This window comes from Panthera uncia, assembly GCF_023721935.1.
Source record: "Panthera uncia isolate 11264 chromosome A3 unlocalized genomic scaffold, Puncia_PCG_1.0 HiC_scaffold_12, whole genome shotgun sequence".
In the NCBI taxonomy this organism is placed as follows: Eukaryota; Metazoa; Chordata; class Mammalia; order Carnivora; family Felidae; genus Panthera; species Panthera uncia.
In genome coordinates, this window is record NW_026057579.1 from 14,546,138 (window position 1) to 14,560,488 (window position 14,351).

A 14,351-nucleotide genomic window follows, 5' to 3' on the forward strand; every position below is an offset into this window, starting at 1 on the left:
GCTATGGCTGGAAAAATCATAAATCTCCAGGAGTACTAGATTCCAGAAAAGTTGAATCCACTCTCAAAATACCTTTTTAAAACTCTAATTACAAAACTCATGATTAAATTTAAAAAATTACCTCAGGTAATTTGTGACTGCTGCTTGTGATACTTTTTATAAGTAATACTGACCATGTTGGCAAGTCCTTAACATCCGCATTTGGAAAATAATCAAAAAACAAGATAATCCACATGATTCTCACACTTCATCACAGTTAACAATTTATGATTTTGACAAAGCAAAACAAAATAAGTTGGAAATTGCCTGTTACAGATATAACAATACTGTACTCTATAATGTAGGATCTATTATGTTTTGGTAAAATTATATAATGTTAACTCAAATTGTTTATGCAACTTTGAAAAGATATCAAATCCCACATTATGCATGGAATTCTATATATTTTGGTAATATATCTGATATATTTTGTTAATAAAGTGAGAGAGTAAAGTCAACCAATGGAAAGGTGACAAAAAAGATAAATTCCATCATTATGTCAGTACTTTGGGGGTTTGTTTTTGTTTCATTATGTCAATTTGATTATATGTTATATAGAAAAGTGGATTCCTTCACTGCACATTACCAAAGGATTTGGTATTCACTTAACCAAAATAAAACACTTTGAGAACCACAGACTATTTATAAGTGTACTGAAATATTTTAATGAAAAAACTAAAAAATTTTTGATAATTAAAAATTTCAAATTATGCTAGACAGAATATGCTTTAAAATTTTTGATAAAAACTTTTTCTTTCTTTTGCAAGACATAAATCAAGAGGATCTCAAAAAAATGTAGCAATTAAGTTTGGAAAACTATAAAAGAGACTTTTACTTTCAGAATGGATGTTTTTTTCCATTCTTAAAATGTATGTCATTATTCAAGAAGCATGTTTATAAATTTCATTGAAGAAAATATTACACTTTTAATAATGTGACAGATTTGCTCCATCAAGTGGTTCTCTTATAATGTCTATCACACTGCAATCAACTACAAAACCAAATAACAAAATTTAAATTCAGAGAAACACGCTTTCTAAAGGAAGCCTAAATTTCAAACCCTATAACATTTAGAAGGTTCTCACAGCCCCAAATACATTTACAAAAAGGTACTTTCATCAGTTTCATGTAATGTGAACAACCTACTATTCTCTATCATTTAGAGTAAACGATTGAACAGTCGGTGCACAGCTGGATTAGTAAATAAAATGGAATCAAGGAGTCAATGTTCCTCATAAAAATAAGTTAGATTGCAGTACATCATGGTCTTGGTTGTCCAGTTCTATTGTTAGCTCCGTATCTACTTGGCATATTTGTAAAACCAGTCCTGAATCCTTGGGTTACTCCAATTCCTGGAACTCCAAGTCCTTGATTAAGCAAGCTACTACTGTAAGGTGTGTGTCCATGATTAAGACCCAAACCAGGTCTTGTTTGGGTGGTGAGCAGAAAGACTGGGCTCACGTTTTTTCCAGGGGTGTTAAATGAAAATTCTGGAGGTGGACTACTAGGTTTAGCTGGAGTCGACGTAACAGGGTTTGAATCATCAGTACCCTTTAAAGGAGGCACTGGAATTATGTGATGATCTGAAAAGTTTAGGACATTGGCTGCAACAGGCCCAGACAGTAAGGCAGGTCTAATCCAATCATCCTTGAAAATTTGAACGGTCAAAGTAGACACCAGAGTGTACAGCCTGTTGGTCACATGAGCAAGAACCATTTGTTCATTCGCATCCCGTCGAATTCTTACATGCACTGATCCGGCCTAAAAGGGGAAAAATCATAAGAAAGAGATACTTAAAATTATACCATTGAAAATTCCCCTAGAAATAAATATTTTATTTATGATTTGGCTGTAACTGTACTTGGTGTTTTCTTTTAAACAAGAGAAAGTATCATGTCTTGATATTCCTTGAAGACTACTCAGCAGTGACTGTCAATGTGAAGAGTTGATAAAATTATGTGACTAAATAAAATGTGTCTTTTTAAAATATATGAAAAAAAAATATATGTAGGAGGAAGACAGGCATGTTATAGCCTAATGCAGAATATAACGTATATAGAAAATGCAATGGAAGAGCAGAAAAGAGAGCTGCTAATTCAAATTAAGGAAGATTTGTAAAGAAGATGGCATTTGATCCAGGGTTGATGGTGAAATGTAATTTCCAAAAGTGGATACAGATATTCTAAGCTGAGAGAACAGCAATTAAAATGCATGGCATGTTCGGACACAATAAGCAATGTTACTAATATATAAAGAAGTACAAATATTTCAGAGGGCAGAAAAATAATGAAAGAGAGAAAAGAAAAGAAAGAAGGATGGAAAAAAGAAAGAAAAACAGGTAGTAAGGTTAAAAGAAAGGCTAGCAGAGAACTCTAAAAATCATGATATGGAGTTTAATAGTAGTAATCAATCAGAAATAAAGTTCAGAAAAAGTGTAGGTATGAATGATTGGTAATTAGGTAAAAAATGACTGCAACACTCTAGGTTAGAAATGAAGAGGACAGGACAGGACAGGACAAATATAATGGAATCAGAAAGGGACAAATGGATTCATGAGTTTCCCTGGGTTCGATGTGGGGGGACTTGATACCCAATTGGATGTAGTGGATGAGGGAGATGGACTGACTCATCAAAGATGATCTCAAGGTTTCTAGCCTGGGTTACTATGAGGATAGAGAACCCCAGGCTTTACAATGATGGCTAGAAGTCTGTTTACTGAAAAGATATTTATCATACGTTATGTTTTTAAATGATTCTATTTTGTTTAAAACATACACAGAGAGAAAAATAGCCAAGAGTGACAACACTTATCTCTAGATAGTAGAATTATTAAAGGTTTTTTGTTCGCTTCTCTTTGACTTAGTTACAATTTTTCTAAGAATCAGGTACCATTTGCATAATGAAACTTAAGTAAAAATAAATAGTAAGTAAAATGAAACAAAATGTCCAGCAGACTCAGTGCTGATTTCTAGATAAACTCAGATTTTCAAGATAAAAAACTGTAACGAAGAATAAGTTTCACATAAATTAGTCAAATACAAGTAGTTGTTTTATTTACAATGTGTCTGAATCTATGACTTTAACAGTAGTGACTGCAATCATAAGATGGAGAAAATATCTATAATGCTTGAATTTGACTTCTAGTTTATTATGAAAGGCAAGGCATGTTTAGAAATGCAGTCACCTTTGATTTCTTCCTTTTCTTGGCCACTACCATCTCACAGTTATCACTAGACAAAACTATAAAAGACACCGGAACCTCTTCCAGTCTGCTACGGAAATTAAAGCAATTAAAATAAATGAAAACCATTTCTGAGCAGGAGCTTGAACAGAGTCTGCTGTGACTATGGTGTTTGCATTAATTTATGGCTTTTGTGACAACTACTCTTGGAGCTCAAAAGCTTGTTTTATTTTTCCTTAGTCTTATGGGGGTAGTGGTTAGATGGCCATGTTCTGAACAGCTGGGTGACTTAATTCTGTGTGTGGATAAGCCACCCAGCTAAATAAACACTTACCTTCTATGTTATTAAGATCGGTAAAATTAAAAGAATGATTAAAAACAAACTGTGTTCCTGAAGGAATTACATTCCTAAAGGAATGTAAATTGGTATAGCCATTTTTGGAAAGTATATTGGCTGCATCAAAAGCCATGAAAATGTGGATATCCTTTTTTTAAAAAAAAAATTTATTTTTAACTAATCTCTACACCCAATGTGGGGCTCGAACTCACAACCCCAAGTTCAAGAGTCACATGCAATACTGACAGAGCCAGCTAGGCACCCCAGTGTGAATATCCTTTGACTCACAAAAACCACTTCTAAAAATTAATCTTAAGGAATAATCACAAGTATGTGCAAAGATGATTCCACAAAAATGTTCATCCTAGCTCTGTTTATAAGGGAAAAATGGAATGCCATTAAGGGAGTGATTAAGTAAATGATGGCATATTCAAATAATGTAAAACTGCAGCCATTAAAAATTATGTTGGGATTCTTCAAAGACAGCAGTAATGGTGGCACTTTTTGGAAATTCCCCCAAATATGCCCAGAAAAACCGAAATTAAGACATCAACCCCAAAAACCTATGGACAACGTCTATTAACAAACTAGATAACATGGTTTTCCCAAGAAATCCTAAGCACAAGGTGTGAGACCTGCAAGGTATCAGCACCTGTGAAGGAGGAAGCAACAAGATGTCTGATGGACCTAAAAACCTCAAAGCAGCTAACCTGTTCTCAATGGAAATCTAGGGCAGCAAATTTGAGAAAGGCAGCTGGGAAACTGGGAGGGGATTTGCACATTTCAATAGTGCGTGAGTACACTGAGTTGGCTGTAAGATCTGAAGAGCTGGAGCAGCCTAAGCCCTGTGAGCTCTCCAAAGTAAGCAAGCAAGCTCCCTGCCAGTAGAAAGCGCCACATTAAGAAGAAACAACTGGGAACAGAATCCAAATTGAGCAACACAGCAGAAACAAGAGATAACAAAGAGCAGATACAAATGGCAGGAAAAGACCCAGGAGAAAGAAAAAACTTTCACTTCACACACTCAATCAGAAGAGGGAGCTTTAGAACCATAAATTCAAACACACTACCCTAACCACTCCTTATTTTAAAACTCAGGAAAACAATTTTGCATAAAAAGGAGAAACAGCAAAGGACTGATTCCAAATCGCACACAAAGCTATTGTAAGAAAAAAATAGATTACAAAGGATTGCCCAAAAGACTCACCTATAAAACACATGAGAACTATGACCTACTTTTTCAAAAAAAAGCTGAAAGACATGAAACACATATAACAGTATCAATCAGCATTCAAAAACCTCAAAAATGAGGGGCCCTGGGTGGCTCAGTTGGTTAAACGTCCAACTTCAGCTCAGGTCATGATCTCACAGCTCCTGAGTTCAAGCCCCATGTTGAGCTCTGTGCTGACAGCTCAGAGCCTGAAGCCTGCTTCGGGTTCTGTGTCTTCTCTCTCTGCCCCTCCCCTGCTCGCACTATCTCTCTCTCTCTCTCTCTCTCTCTCTCTCTCTCTCTCTCTCACAAAAATAAACATTAAAAAAAAAAAAAAAAAAAAAAAACCTCAAAAATGAGACAACAACAAGAAAAACAATCACTTGAGAAATGAAGACCAGACTAGGGGCACTTGGGTGGGTCAGTCCATTGAGCATCCTGCTCTTGATTTTGGCAAAGGTCATGATCTCATGGTTTGTGAGTTCGAGCCCCACATGGGGCTCTGCACTGACTGTGTGGAGCCTGCTTGGGATTCTCTCTCCCTCTCTCTCTCTCTGCCCCTTGCTCACTTGCTCTCTCTCAAAATAAATAAACTTAAAAAAAAAAGGAAAAAGAAATGAAGACTAGACTAGAACGAATACAAAAGGAAATAAATATACAGGTCTACTGTGAGAAAATAAAAGGCGATGAGAAGGCTAGTTTTAAAAATCAAAGGAACTGAAAGAAAATAAATATAAAAGACCCAATGTGCTTACAATAGTAGATCCCAAAGAAGATACTAAAAGCAAGAGAACAAAATAAATATTAATAATTACAATTAAAGAAAACTTTCCTGAAAGATAAAACAAGTTTTTTGCAGTAACATTACTGCAAGGCTATAATGCAAACCTGGAGTAACTGACCCAAAATGACCAACACCAAGACATAGTCTAGTGAACTTACTGGACTTAAAAAAAAAAAAAAAAAAAAAAAAAGTCTTGGAGTATCTAGGCAAAGATCAAGTCACACTCAAGAGAAAAAAAATTAGGGCCCCTGGATGGCTCAGTTGGTTAAGCGTCCGACTTCGGCTTGGGTCATGATCTTGCAGTCTGTGAGTTCAAGCTCCACGTTAGGCTCTGTACTGACAGCTCAGAGCCTGGAGCCTGCTTCAGATTCTGTGTCTCCTTCTCTCTCTGACCCTTCCCCGCTTGCACTCTCTCTCTCTCCCTCTCAGAAACAAATAAGCATTCAAAAATTTTAAAAAAGAGAGAAAAAAATATTTGACCAAAAAAGTAATTATTTGGTGACAAAGAAAACTGTAAACGATATATTAAGTGAAAAGAGCAAAATATAAACTGCATGGTTTCATTTTTTTTTAATGTTAATTTATTTTTGAGAGAGAGAGCGATAGAGCATGAGCAGGGGAGGGGCAGAGAGAGAGACACAGAATCCAAAGCAGGCTCCAGGCTCCAAGCTGTCAGCACAGAGCCCAACGCAGGGCTGGAACCCACAAACTGGGGGATCATGACCTGAGCTGAAGTTGGCGCTCAACCGATTGAGCCACCCAGAGGCCCCACATAGTTTCGTTTTCTAAGGAGAGAAAATAGGTAAGTATAAATAAGAAAACATCTTGGCAGGCATCTCTATATGATGGGATTATGGTGATTAAATTTTTTTCCAGAGTACTTTTCTGTATTTTCCTCATCATCCCTGACACAGGAATGGAACCATGCCGTAACTGTCTCTCTGGTAATAGGTCCAAACTGGATTCGCAAAAATTAATAAAAGGAAAACCTTATTAAAATGGGAGATGGGAGGCCCAAAGGGAGGGTCTCTCAACCCCTACTACGCCGAGTCAATTGTAGACTCAACAGGAAGAGAGGTAAAGTCCATTCTACTTTAGCTACTTCTTTATAACATCAACAGGAGGAAAGAGGTTTTCTTCCTCCTTCTCTGACAAAAGCCCAGCCAATGAGAGACTAATACAACTCAGGCAGTGAAAGCCACTACACTTGAACTCCTGGTTTACTTCACTGGATTTTTCATTTGTTAACAGTCCTTTCAACTTCCCCCTTTCCTCTATAGCAGACTGTTCCTCTGTTTTGTTCTTCAGACTTGCCTATTGTTTTGTTGTAGCTTGCTTATCCCGAATTCTCTGCTATTCCGAAATAAACTCATTTTTGCTAGTAAAATAACTGGTCTTATTTTTAAGGTTAATATCAAAAACATGGGGGGGGGAGCCTGGGTGGCTCAGTTGGTTAAGCGTCTTGACTTTGGCTCAGGTCATGATCTCATGGTTTGTGAGTGCATGTCCCACATGGGGGTCTGTGCTGACACCTCAGAGCCTGGAGCCTGCTTTGGATTTCTGTGTCTCCCTCTCTGTGCCCCCACCTCCCCACGCATGCACGCTCTCCCTGTCTCTCAAAAATAAACATAAAAAAAAAAAAACCTTTAAAAAAAAGACCATTAACAGTAGTTTGAAAGGAAAAATAAAAGAAAAATATCCCTCGACTAATCTCAATTAGGCTACTGAATCCATCTACATTTTAGACTCTATTAAACAGAAATGATAATCAAAGGCTCTATAAAAATTTAAAGAAGTTGGGGCTCTTGGGTGGCTTAGTTGGTTAAGCATCTGACTTCGGCTCAGGTCATGATCTCGCAGTTTGGGAGTTCAGGCCCCACATCGGGCTCTGTGCTGACAGCTTGGATTCTGGAGCCTGCTTCAGATTCTGTGTCTCCCTCTCTCTCTGCTCCTCCCCCTCTCATGCTCTGTCTGTCTGTCTCTCTCTCTCAAAAAATAAACATTAAAACATTTTTTTTAATTTGAAGAAGTACTTTCTTTAGTTTTAAAAATTATAAACTATGTTTCACTTATTTATTTAATTTTTTTATTGTTTAATTTACATCCAAGTTAGTTAATATAAACTATGTTTTAAATTACAACTATATTAACATGGAAAACATACCAGTGAGCCAAAACCTAGGGTCCAAAAATGCTCATTTCGAACTTCTAAAACTCCATCCAAGGTAGATACCTAATCAAAAACAAAGAAACTGAGCTGTTTATATTTGACATATCCAACACAGTTCAGTCACAATATGGACTTGACCTAAGCCTAGAAATGACCTGGCCAAATCCTGCCCGAAGACACTCATTAGCCAAGAGGAGTCCTAGACCACTCAAGGTATCATTTTACTTGTTCAGTAGTGAGCCAAGGTCTTGTGTTCCGTTTCTCGTCTGGCCCAATCCTTTTAGTATCAGGTGTTTACCACCTACCCTCACCACCACCTTGTTCGACAGCGGATGGTTCTTTTCATTTTGTGAGTATGTCACATATTTATATCCAGCACTGGTGGTATTAGATTTTTTCCCCCTTTTGGGGACTCTTCTCTATCATTTCTTTCTTTTAGCAAATTTCTGCACAACACAGGATGTTATGTGAATGTGGACCAAGAGGAAATTCCAAGACCAGATATATAGTGTATGTCCCATTGGTATAACATAGGCTGAGACAAACAGCCAGCTATACTGATAAATAGTGGCCTTTGTGATACCAGCAATCAATAGTTTGAAATATTCTCAAAATCCAAATAATTACATTATCTTATTCCTTCAATTAGTAAGCAGGTGGGTATTTATACAATACAAAATCTAAACTCACAAATCAATGTTAAGTGATGAAGCAATCAACATGTAAAAGTAGTTTTTGACTTCTATCAAAATCCTAGATTTGAATATAGACGCATAAAAACCACAGCATTAACACAGCTAGTAGTGTGGTCTCTAGACCATTACCTTCCCTTCCACAGTTACTTCAAGTTTCCAGACTGAGCAATGCTTCAAATTTTTATACTTTTGTCACTATTTTATATCTACTACTGTATTATTTAGTATAAAGAACACAAACTCCCCTAAAATAAAATAGAGATAGGGCTGAGTAAAGTATCATTTATACCCATTCTTTCCGTTCTCTAATTATAATTTAAAAGGATTTTGTTTTCTATTCTACCTTACCTCTCTGATAAGTTTGTCCAACTGACCAATAACATGGGGTGGCGTTGTCTGGAGAAAAAATAAAATAAAATATGAGTAACTTAGGAGATAAAAGAATTTTTGCACAGTGGTCCTGAAAATAAAAAGTTGGATTTTATACCAGCCTTTGCTTTGTTTGACAGCCTATCATGATTTAGGGAAGAGAGGTTTCAGTTGGCTCCACTAGTGGGACATCAACCATCAGCCCATGCTTATTTTTTATCTCTACACCCAAACAACTCTTGAAGAATCAGCCAACCAAGTAAAAATCTTTTGTATGGCACAGCATGACACAACTATTATCCTATTGTTACTACAGTTTCTGGAGATAAAACTACTGCCCCTAAGTTTTAGAAAGGGCATGAGGGTAAGACACAAGGAAAGCAGTGCTTACATATACATCCATCCCTGGGAAACTACCTTTGCATTCAGGGCCTTGTCTACAGGTGTTTCTATTGTTTAAATAAGGAGTAATTTGTCATTTTCGATTTTAAGTTTGAAATTTAGAAGTCTCACTGATTCAATGACAGGAAAAAAGAAAACAATCACAACCAAACTATATAGTAGCCAAAGCATATTTATTGGGGGAAAATAAATAGGTAAAAAATATTTCTAAGTAACACTGTTTTTACTTGAAACATTAAGGGCAAAATATTTTTAGCTTCTGATTTTGTCTTATATTATAAATACAGGAAGATCTGTGCATATTTTATGGGCCAAGAGAATTTCCTCTGCTTCTTACTGTATAGATTTCAGGTATCACTATTTGAGTTCATTTCTAACAGGACCTTCTAATAGCTAAAAATTTTATAACCTGGTAGAAGAGAACATATAATTTTATTCTCTGGTATAAAAACCTGGCTAATATTAAGCATGTGCATTGAAAAAGGACCCTTACCTGCAGTAATACTTTGCCACTGTACACGCTCATGGGATACATAGTGCCAAATGTCATCAGAGCAATGGCTATGGCAGAAGCAGTGTCCACAGCAAAATAATTACTAAAAGGAAAAAACAATTCTAAATCTCAAATATATGCGTCACTGGGCTTCTTACAATTCAATCTTCCAAAACATTGTCTAATGCAACAGGACTCTGATCACAAGTGGCCACCACTGGCAAAGAGAGTGTCTCAAAATAAATAAATAAATAAGTTTTCAGAATCCTTTCTTGCCAAGTTTGGTGGAAAATAATAATTATGTTAAGCAGCGTGAAGAGATGGTGAAGAAAAAAAATGTGACCATTTCCTCATTATGTATTTTCAATCTACTTGTCAACGAGAAAGGTTTCATATATATTCATTTGTTGTGACAAACAAAAACCTTCAACTTACAATTTCTGATACAGAGAAGGCTAATGTATCTCATCCAACAATTCTCCTATAAATAATAATTTTCCAATTATTACCAAGAATTTTTGAAATTCCTCAGGAATTACACAAGGTGAGATTCTATGGGAATTTGTTAGAGGAACACTGTCACTGAAGTGCAACACTCATCAGTAGTTCAGACTGTTCTGTTAATAAGACAGACCAAAATGTCAATGCCAATGCCAATGATTACAAGCTGATCATGTTTTGTTTTTGTTTTATTTGTGTTGTTTTTTACTTTTTCCCACATGCTGGCAATAGAAACATGAGGTAAGACCTAGCCCCTACCTTTGAAATAGCAGGATATAACCATGTAAAGAAAATAAAGCAATCTGGGAGTAAAGGAGAAGTCCTATAGGGTATCAGGGATGCACAAAGGAGTGAGTGACAAGCCTCCTGAGGTAGGGATAATCCAGAAAGGATTATAAAATAGAAAAAAGAGACATATGAGCTGACCCTTCAAAGACGAGTGAAATGATGGGAGGAAGGTATCACAGACAGTGAAAGCAGCATGTGCAAGGGTGTGAAAGTCCTGACACAGCATCAGAAGTAGGAACAGGCAAATATAGACAGACGGATGGCCAGTGAGGTCAGTAGGGGCCTTACCATGCTAACAGCTTTTATTTATTTTTTATTTTGTTTTATCTCTTTTTTAGTTTTACTTTTTATTTTTTAAATTTACATCCAAATTAGTTAGCATATGGCACAAAAACAGACACATAGACCAATGGAATAGGATAGGAACCCCAGAATTACACCCACAAAAGTATGGCCAACTAATCTTTGACAAAGCAGGAAAGAATATCCAGTGGAAAAAAGACAGTCTTTTTAACAAATGGTGCTGGGAGAGCTGGACAGCAACATGCAGAAGAATGAAACTAGACCACTTTCTTACACCATTCACAAAAAAAAACCCTCAAAATGGATAAAGGGCCTGAATGTGAAACAGGAAACCATCAAAACCCTAGAGGAGAAAGCAGGAAAAAACCTCTCTGACCTCAGCCACAGCAATTTCTTACTTGACACATTCCCAAAGGCAGGGGGATTAAAAGCAAAAATAAACTATTGGGACCTCATCAAGATAAAAACCTTCTGCACTGCAAAGGAAACAATCAACAAAACTAAAAGGCAACCAACAGAATGAGAAAAGATATTTGCAAATGACATATCGGACAAAGGGCTAGTATCCAAAATCTATAAAGAATTCACCAAACTCCACGCCCAAAAAACAACTAATCCAGTGAAGAAATGGGCAGAAAACATGAATAGACACTTCTCTAAAGAAGACATCCGGATGGCCAACAGGCACATGAAAAGATGCTCAACGTCACTCCTCATCAGGGAAATGTAAATCAAAACCACACTCAGATACCACCTAATGCCAGTCAGAGTGGTTAAAATGAACAAATCAGAAGACTATAGATGCTGGCGAGGATGTGGAGAAACAGGAACCCTCTTGCACTGGTGGTGGAAATGCAAACTGGTGCAGCCACTCTGGAAAACAGTGTGGAGGTTCCTCAAAAAATTAAAAATAGACCTACCCTATGACCCAGCATAGCACTGTTACGAATATACCCAAGGGATACACGAGTGCTGATGCACAGGGGCACTTGTACCTCAATGGTTACAGGAGCACTTTCAACAAAAGCCAAATTATGAAAAGAGCCTAAATGTCTATCAACTGATGAATGGATAAAGAAATTGTGGTTTATATACACAATGGAATACTACGTGGCAATGAGAAAGAATGAAATATGGCCTTCTGTAGCAATGCGGATGGAACTGCAGTGTTACGCTAAGTGAAATAAGTCATACAGAGAAAGACAGATACCATATGTTTTCACTCTTATGTGGATCCTGAGAAACTTAACAGAAGACCATGGGGGAGGGGAAGGGAAAAAAAAAGGTTAGAGACGGAGGGAGCCAAAACATAAGAGACTCTTAAAGAGGGTTGATGGGGAGTGGGGGGGGGGGGAGGGTGGGTGATGGGTATTGAGGAGGGCACCTGTTGGGATGAGCACTGGGTGTTGTATGGAAACCAATTTGACAATAAATTGTCATGACACTTGACAATAAAGTGTCAAGTCGGACACTTAACCGACTGAGCCACCCAGGCGCTCCAACAATAAATTTCATATTAAAAAAAATTAGTTACCATATAATGCAACAATGATTCCTTAGTGCCCCTTACCCATTTAGCTCATCCCCCCCTCCCACAACCACTCCAGTAACCTTCAGTTTGTTCTCCATATTTATGAGTCTCTTCTGTTTTGTCCCCCTGTTTTTATATGATTTTTATTTCCCTTCCCTTATATTCATCTGATTTGTCTCTTAAAGTCCTCTTATGAGTGAAGTCATATGATTTTTGTCTTTCTCTAATTTCACTTAGCATAATACCCTCCAGTTCCATCCAGGTAGTTGCAAATGGCAAGATTTCATTCTTTTTGATTGCCGAGGAATACTCCATTGTATATATACACCACATCCTCTTTATCCATTCATCCATCGATGGACATTTGGGTTCTTTCCATACTTTGGCTATTGTTGATAGTGCTGCTGTAAACACTGGGGTGCATGCGTCCCTTCGAAACAGCACACCTGTATCCCTTGGATAAATGCCTAGTAGTGCAATTGGTGGGTCATAGTGTAGTTCTATTTTTAGTTTTTTGAGGAACCTCCATACTGTTTTCCAGAGTGGCTGCACCAGCTTGCATTCCCAAGCTTTTATTTTTTTAACAGGCAAAGAGGAAGATTTTGAAACAGGAAAATATTATGGCCAGAGGTGCCATTTTGAATGATGACATTAGTAGCAAAATGGAAAATAACTAGAGATGTATGACAATGACAGAAGACCAGAAGACTATTGTAATTCTATTGTAATTAGACCAAGGAAATAATAAGGCCTCAATTTGGGAAGCAGCAATGAAAACGGGAAAGAGAGGACAAATAAATATTAAAAAAGAAGGTCCAATCAGACTGGCTGATAAGAGTATTATTTACAATAGCCAAGACATGGAAACAAGCAAAGTATCCACTAACAGATGAAGGGATAAAAAATGTAAGATACACACACCTATAAACACACACAGACACACACACTGGCTTGAGAATTATTCAGCCAAAAAAGGGAGGGAATCATGCCATTTACAACAACATGGTAGAGAGAGACAAATACTGTGATGATCTCCCTTACAGGTGCAATCTAAAGATCCAAACTCCTGCGAAACACAGAAGAGTTTGGTGGCTGTCAAACGCAGGGGGCTGGGGGTGGGGGAGAAATGGGTGAAGGTGGCCAAAAGGTATTGAGTTGCAGTTATGAGACACAGAAGTTCTGGGGATGTACTGTACAGCATGATGACTACAACTTTAAAATACAAAAAACAAATTCAAGACCAGGTGACCAATTAGAACCGGCTTTGGGAGAGGTGAGAGGGGAGAAGTATGATATTTAAGAGTGCACTGGAGTTAAATATTAAAAAAAAGGGGGGGGGGGAGCGCCTGGGTGGCTCAGTCCGTTGGGCGTCGGACTTCGGCTCAGGTCATGATCTCACGGTCCGTGAGTTCGAGCCCTGCATTGGGCTCTGTGCTGACAGCTCAGAGCCTGGAACCTGCTTCAGATTCTGTGTCTCCTTCTCTCTCTGCCCCTTTCCCACTCAAGCTTTTGTATCTGTCTCTCTCAAAAATAAATAAACATTAAAAAAAAATTAAAAAAAAAGAGTGCACTGGAGTTCATCAAAAAATTAAACGCTGAATTCTCCTATAATCCAGCAATTCTACTTCTGGGTATATGCCCACAAGAATGGAAAGCAGGGACTCAAACAGGTATTTGTATACCCATGTTCATAGAGCACTATTCACAATAGCCAAAAGGTGGGAACAATCCAAATATCTATCAGTGGATAATTCAACAAACAAAATGTGTTCTGTATGTACAATGGAATATTATTCAATCTTAAAAAAGGAGAAAATTCTGATACATATTACAACATGGATGAATCTTGAAAACCTTACGCTAAGTGAAATAAGCCAGATGCAAAAAGACAAATATTGTATGATTTCATTCACATGAAGTACTTTGTCAAATTCGTAGAGACAGGAAATAGAACAGTAGTTAGCAGGGGCTTTGGGAAGAGAGGAAGGGGAGCTACTCTTTAATGGGTACTGAGTTACAGGTGGAGAAGATGTAAAAGTTCTGAAGAT

At 37.3% G+C, this 14,351-nt stretch overlaps 1 protein-coding gene across 2 annotated transcripts in view; it reads right to left on the minus strand.

Moving 5' to 3' along the window:
- Nucleotides 1-812: 812 nt before the first annotated feature.
- SLC30A6 (solute carrier family 30 member 6) overlaps nt 813-14,351 on the minus strand; it is a 42,510-nt gene continuing 28,971 nt past the window's right edge. For both annotated transcript variants that reach the window (XM_049652338.1, XM_049652337.1), the window contains 4 exons: nt 9,681-9,783; nt 8,765-8,812; nt 7,716-7,784; nt 813-1,800 (listed from right to left, as the gene is read on the minus strand). In XM_049652338.1, coding sequence (XP_049508295.1) covers nt 1,300-1,800; nt 7,716-7,784; nt 8,765-8,812; nt 9,681-9,783 — 721 coding nt within the window. In that variant the 3' untranslated portion in view covers nt 813-1,299. The remainder of the gene's footprint in view (nt 1,801-7,715; nt 7,785-8,764; nt 8,813-9,680; nt 9,784-14,351) is intronic.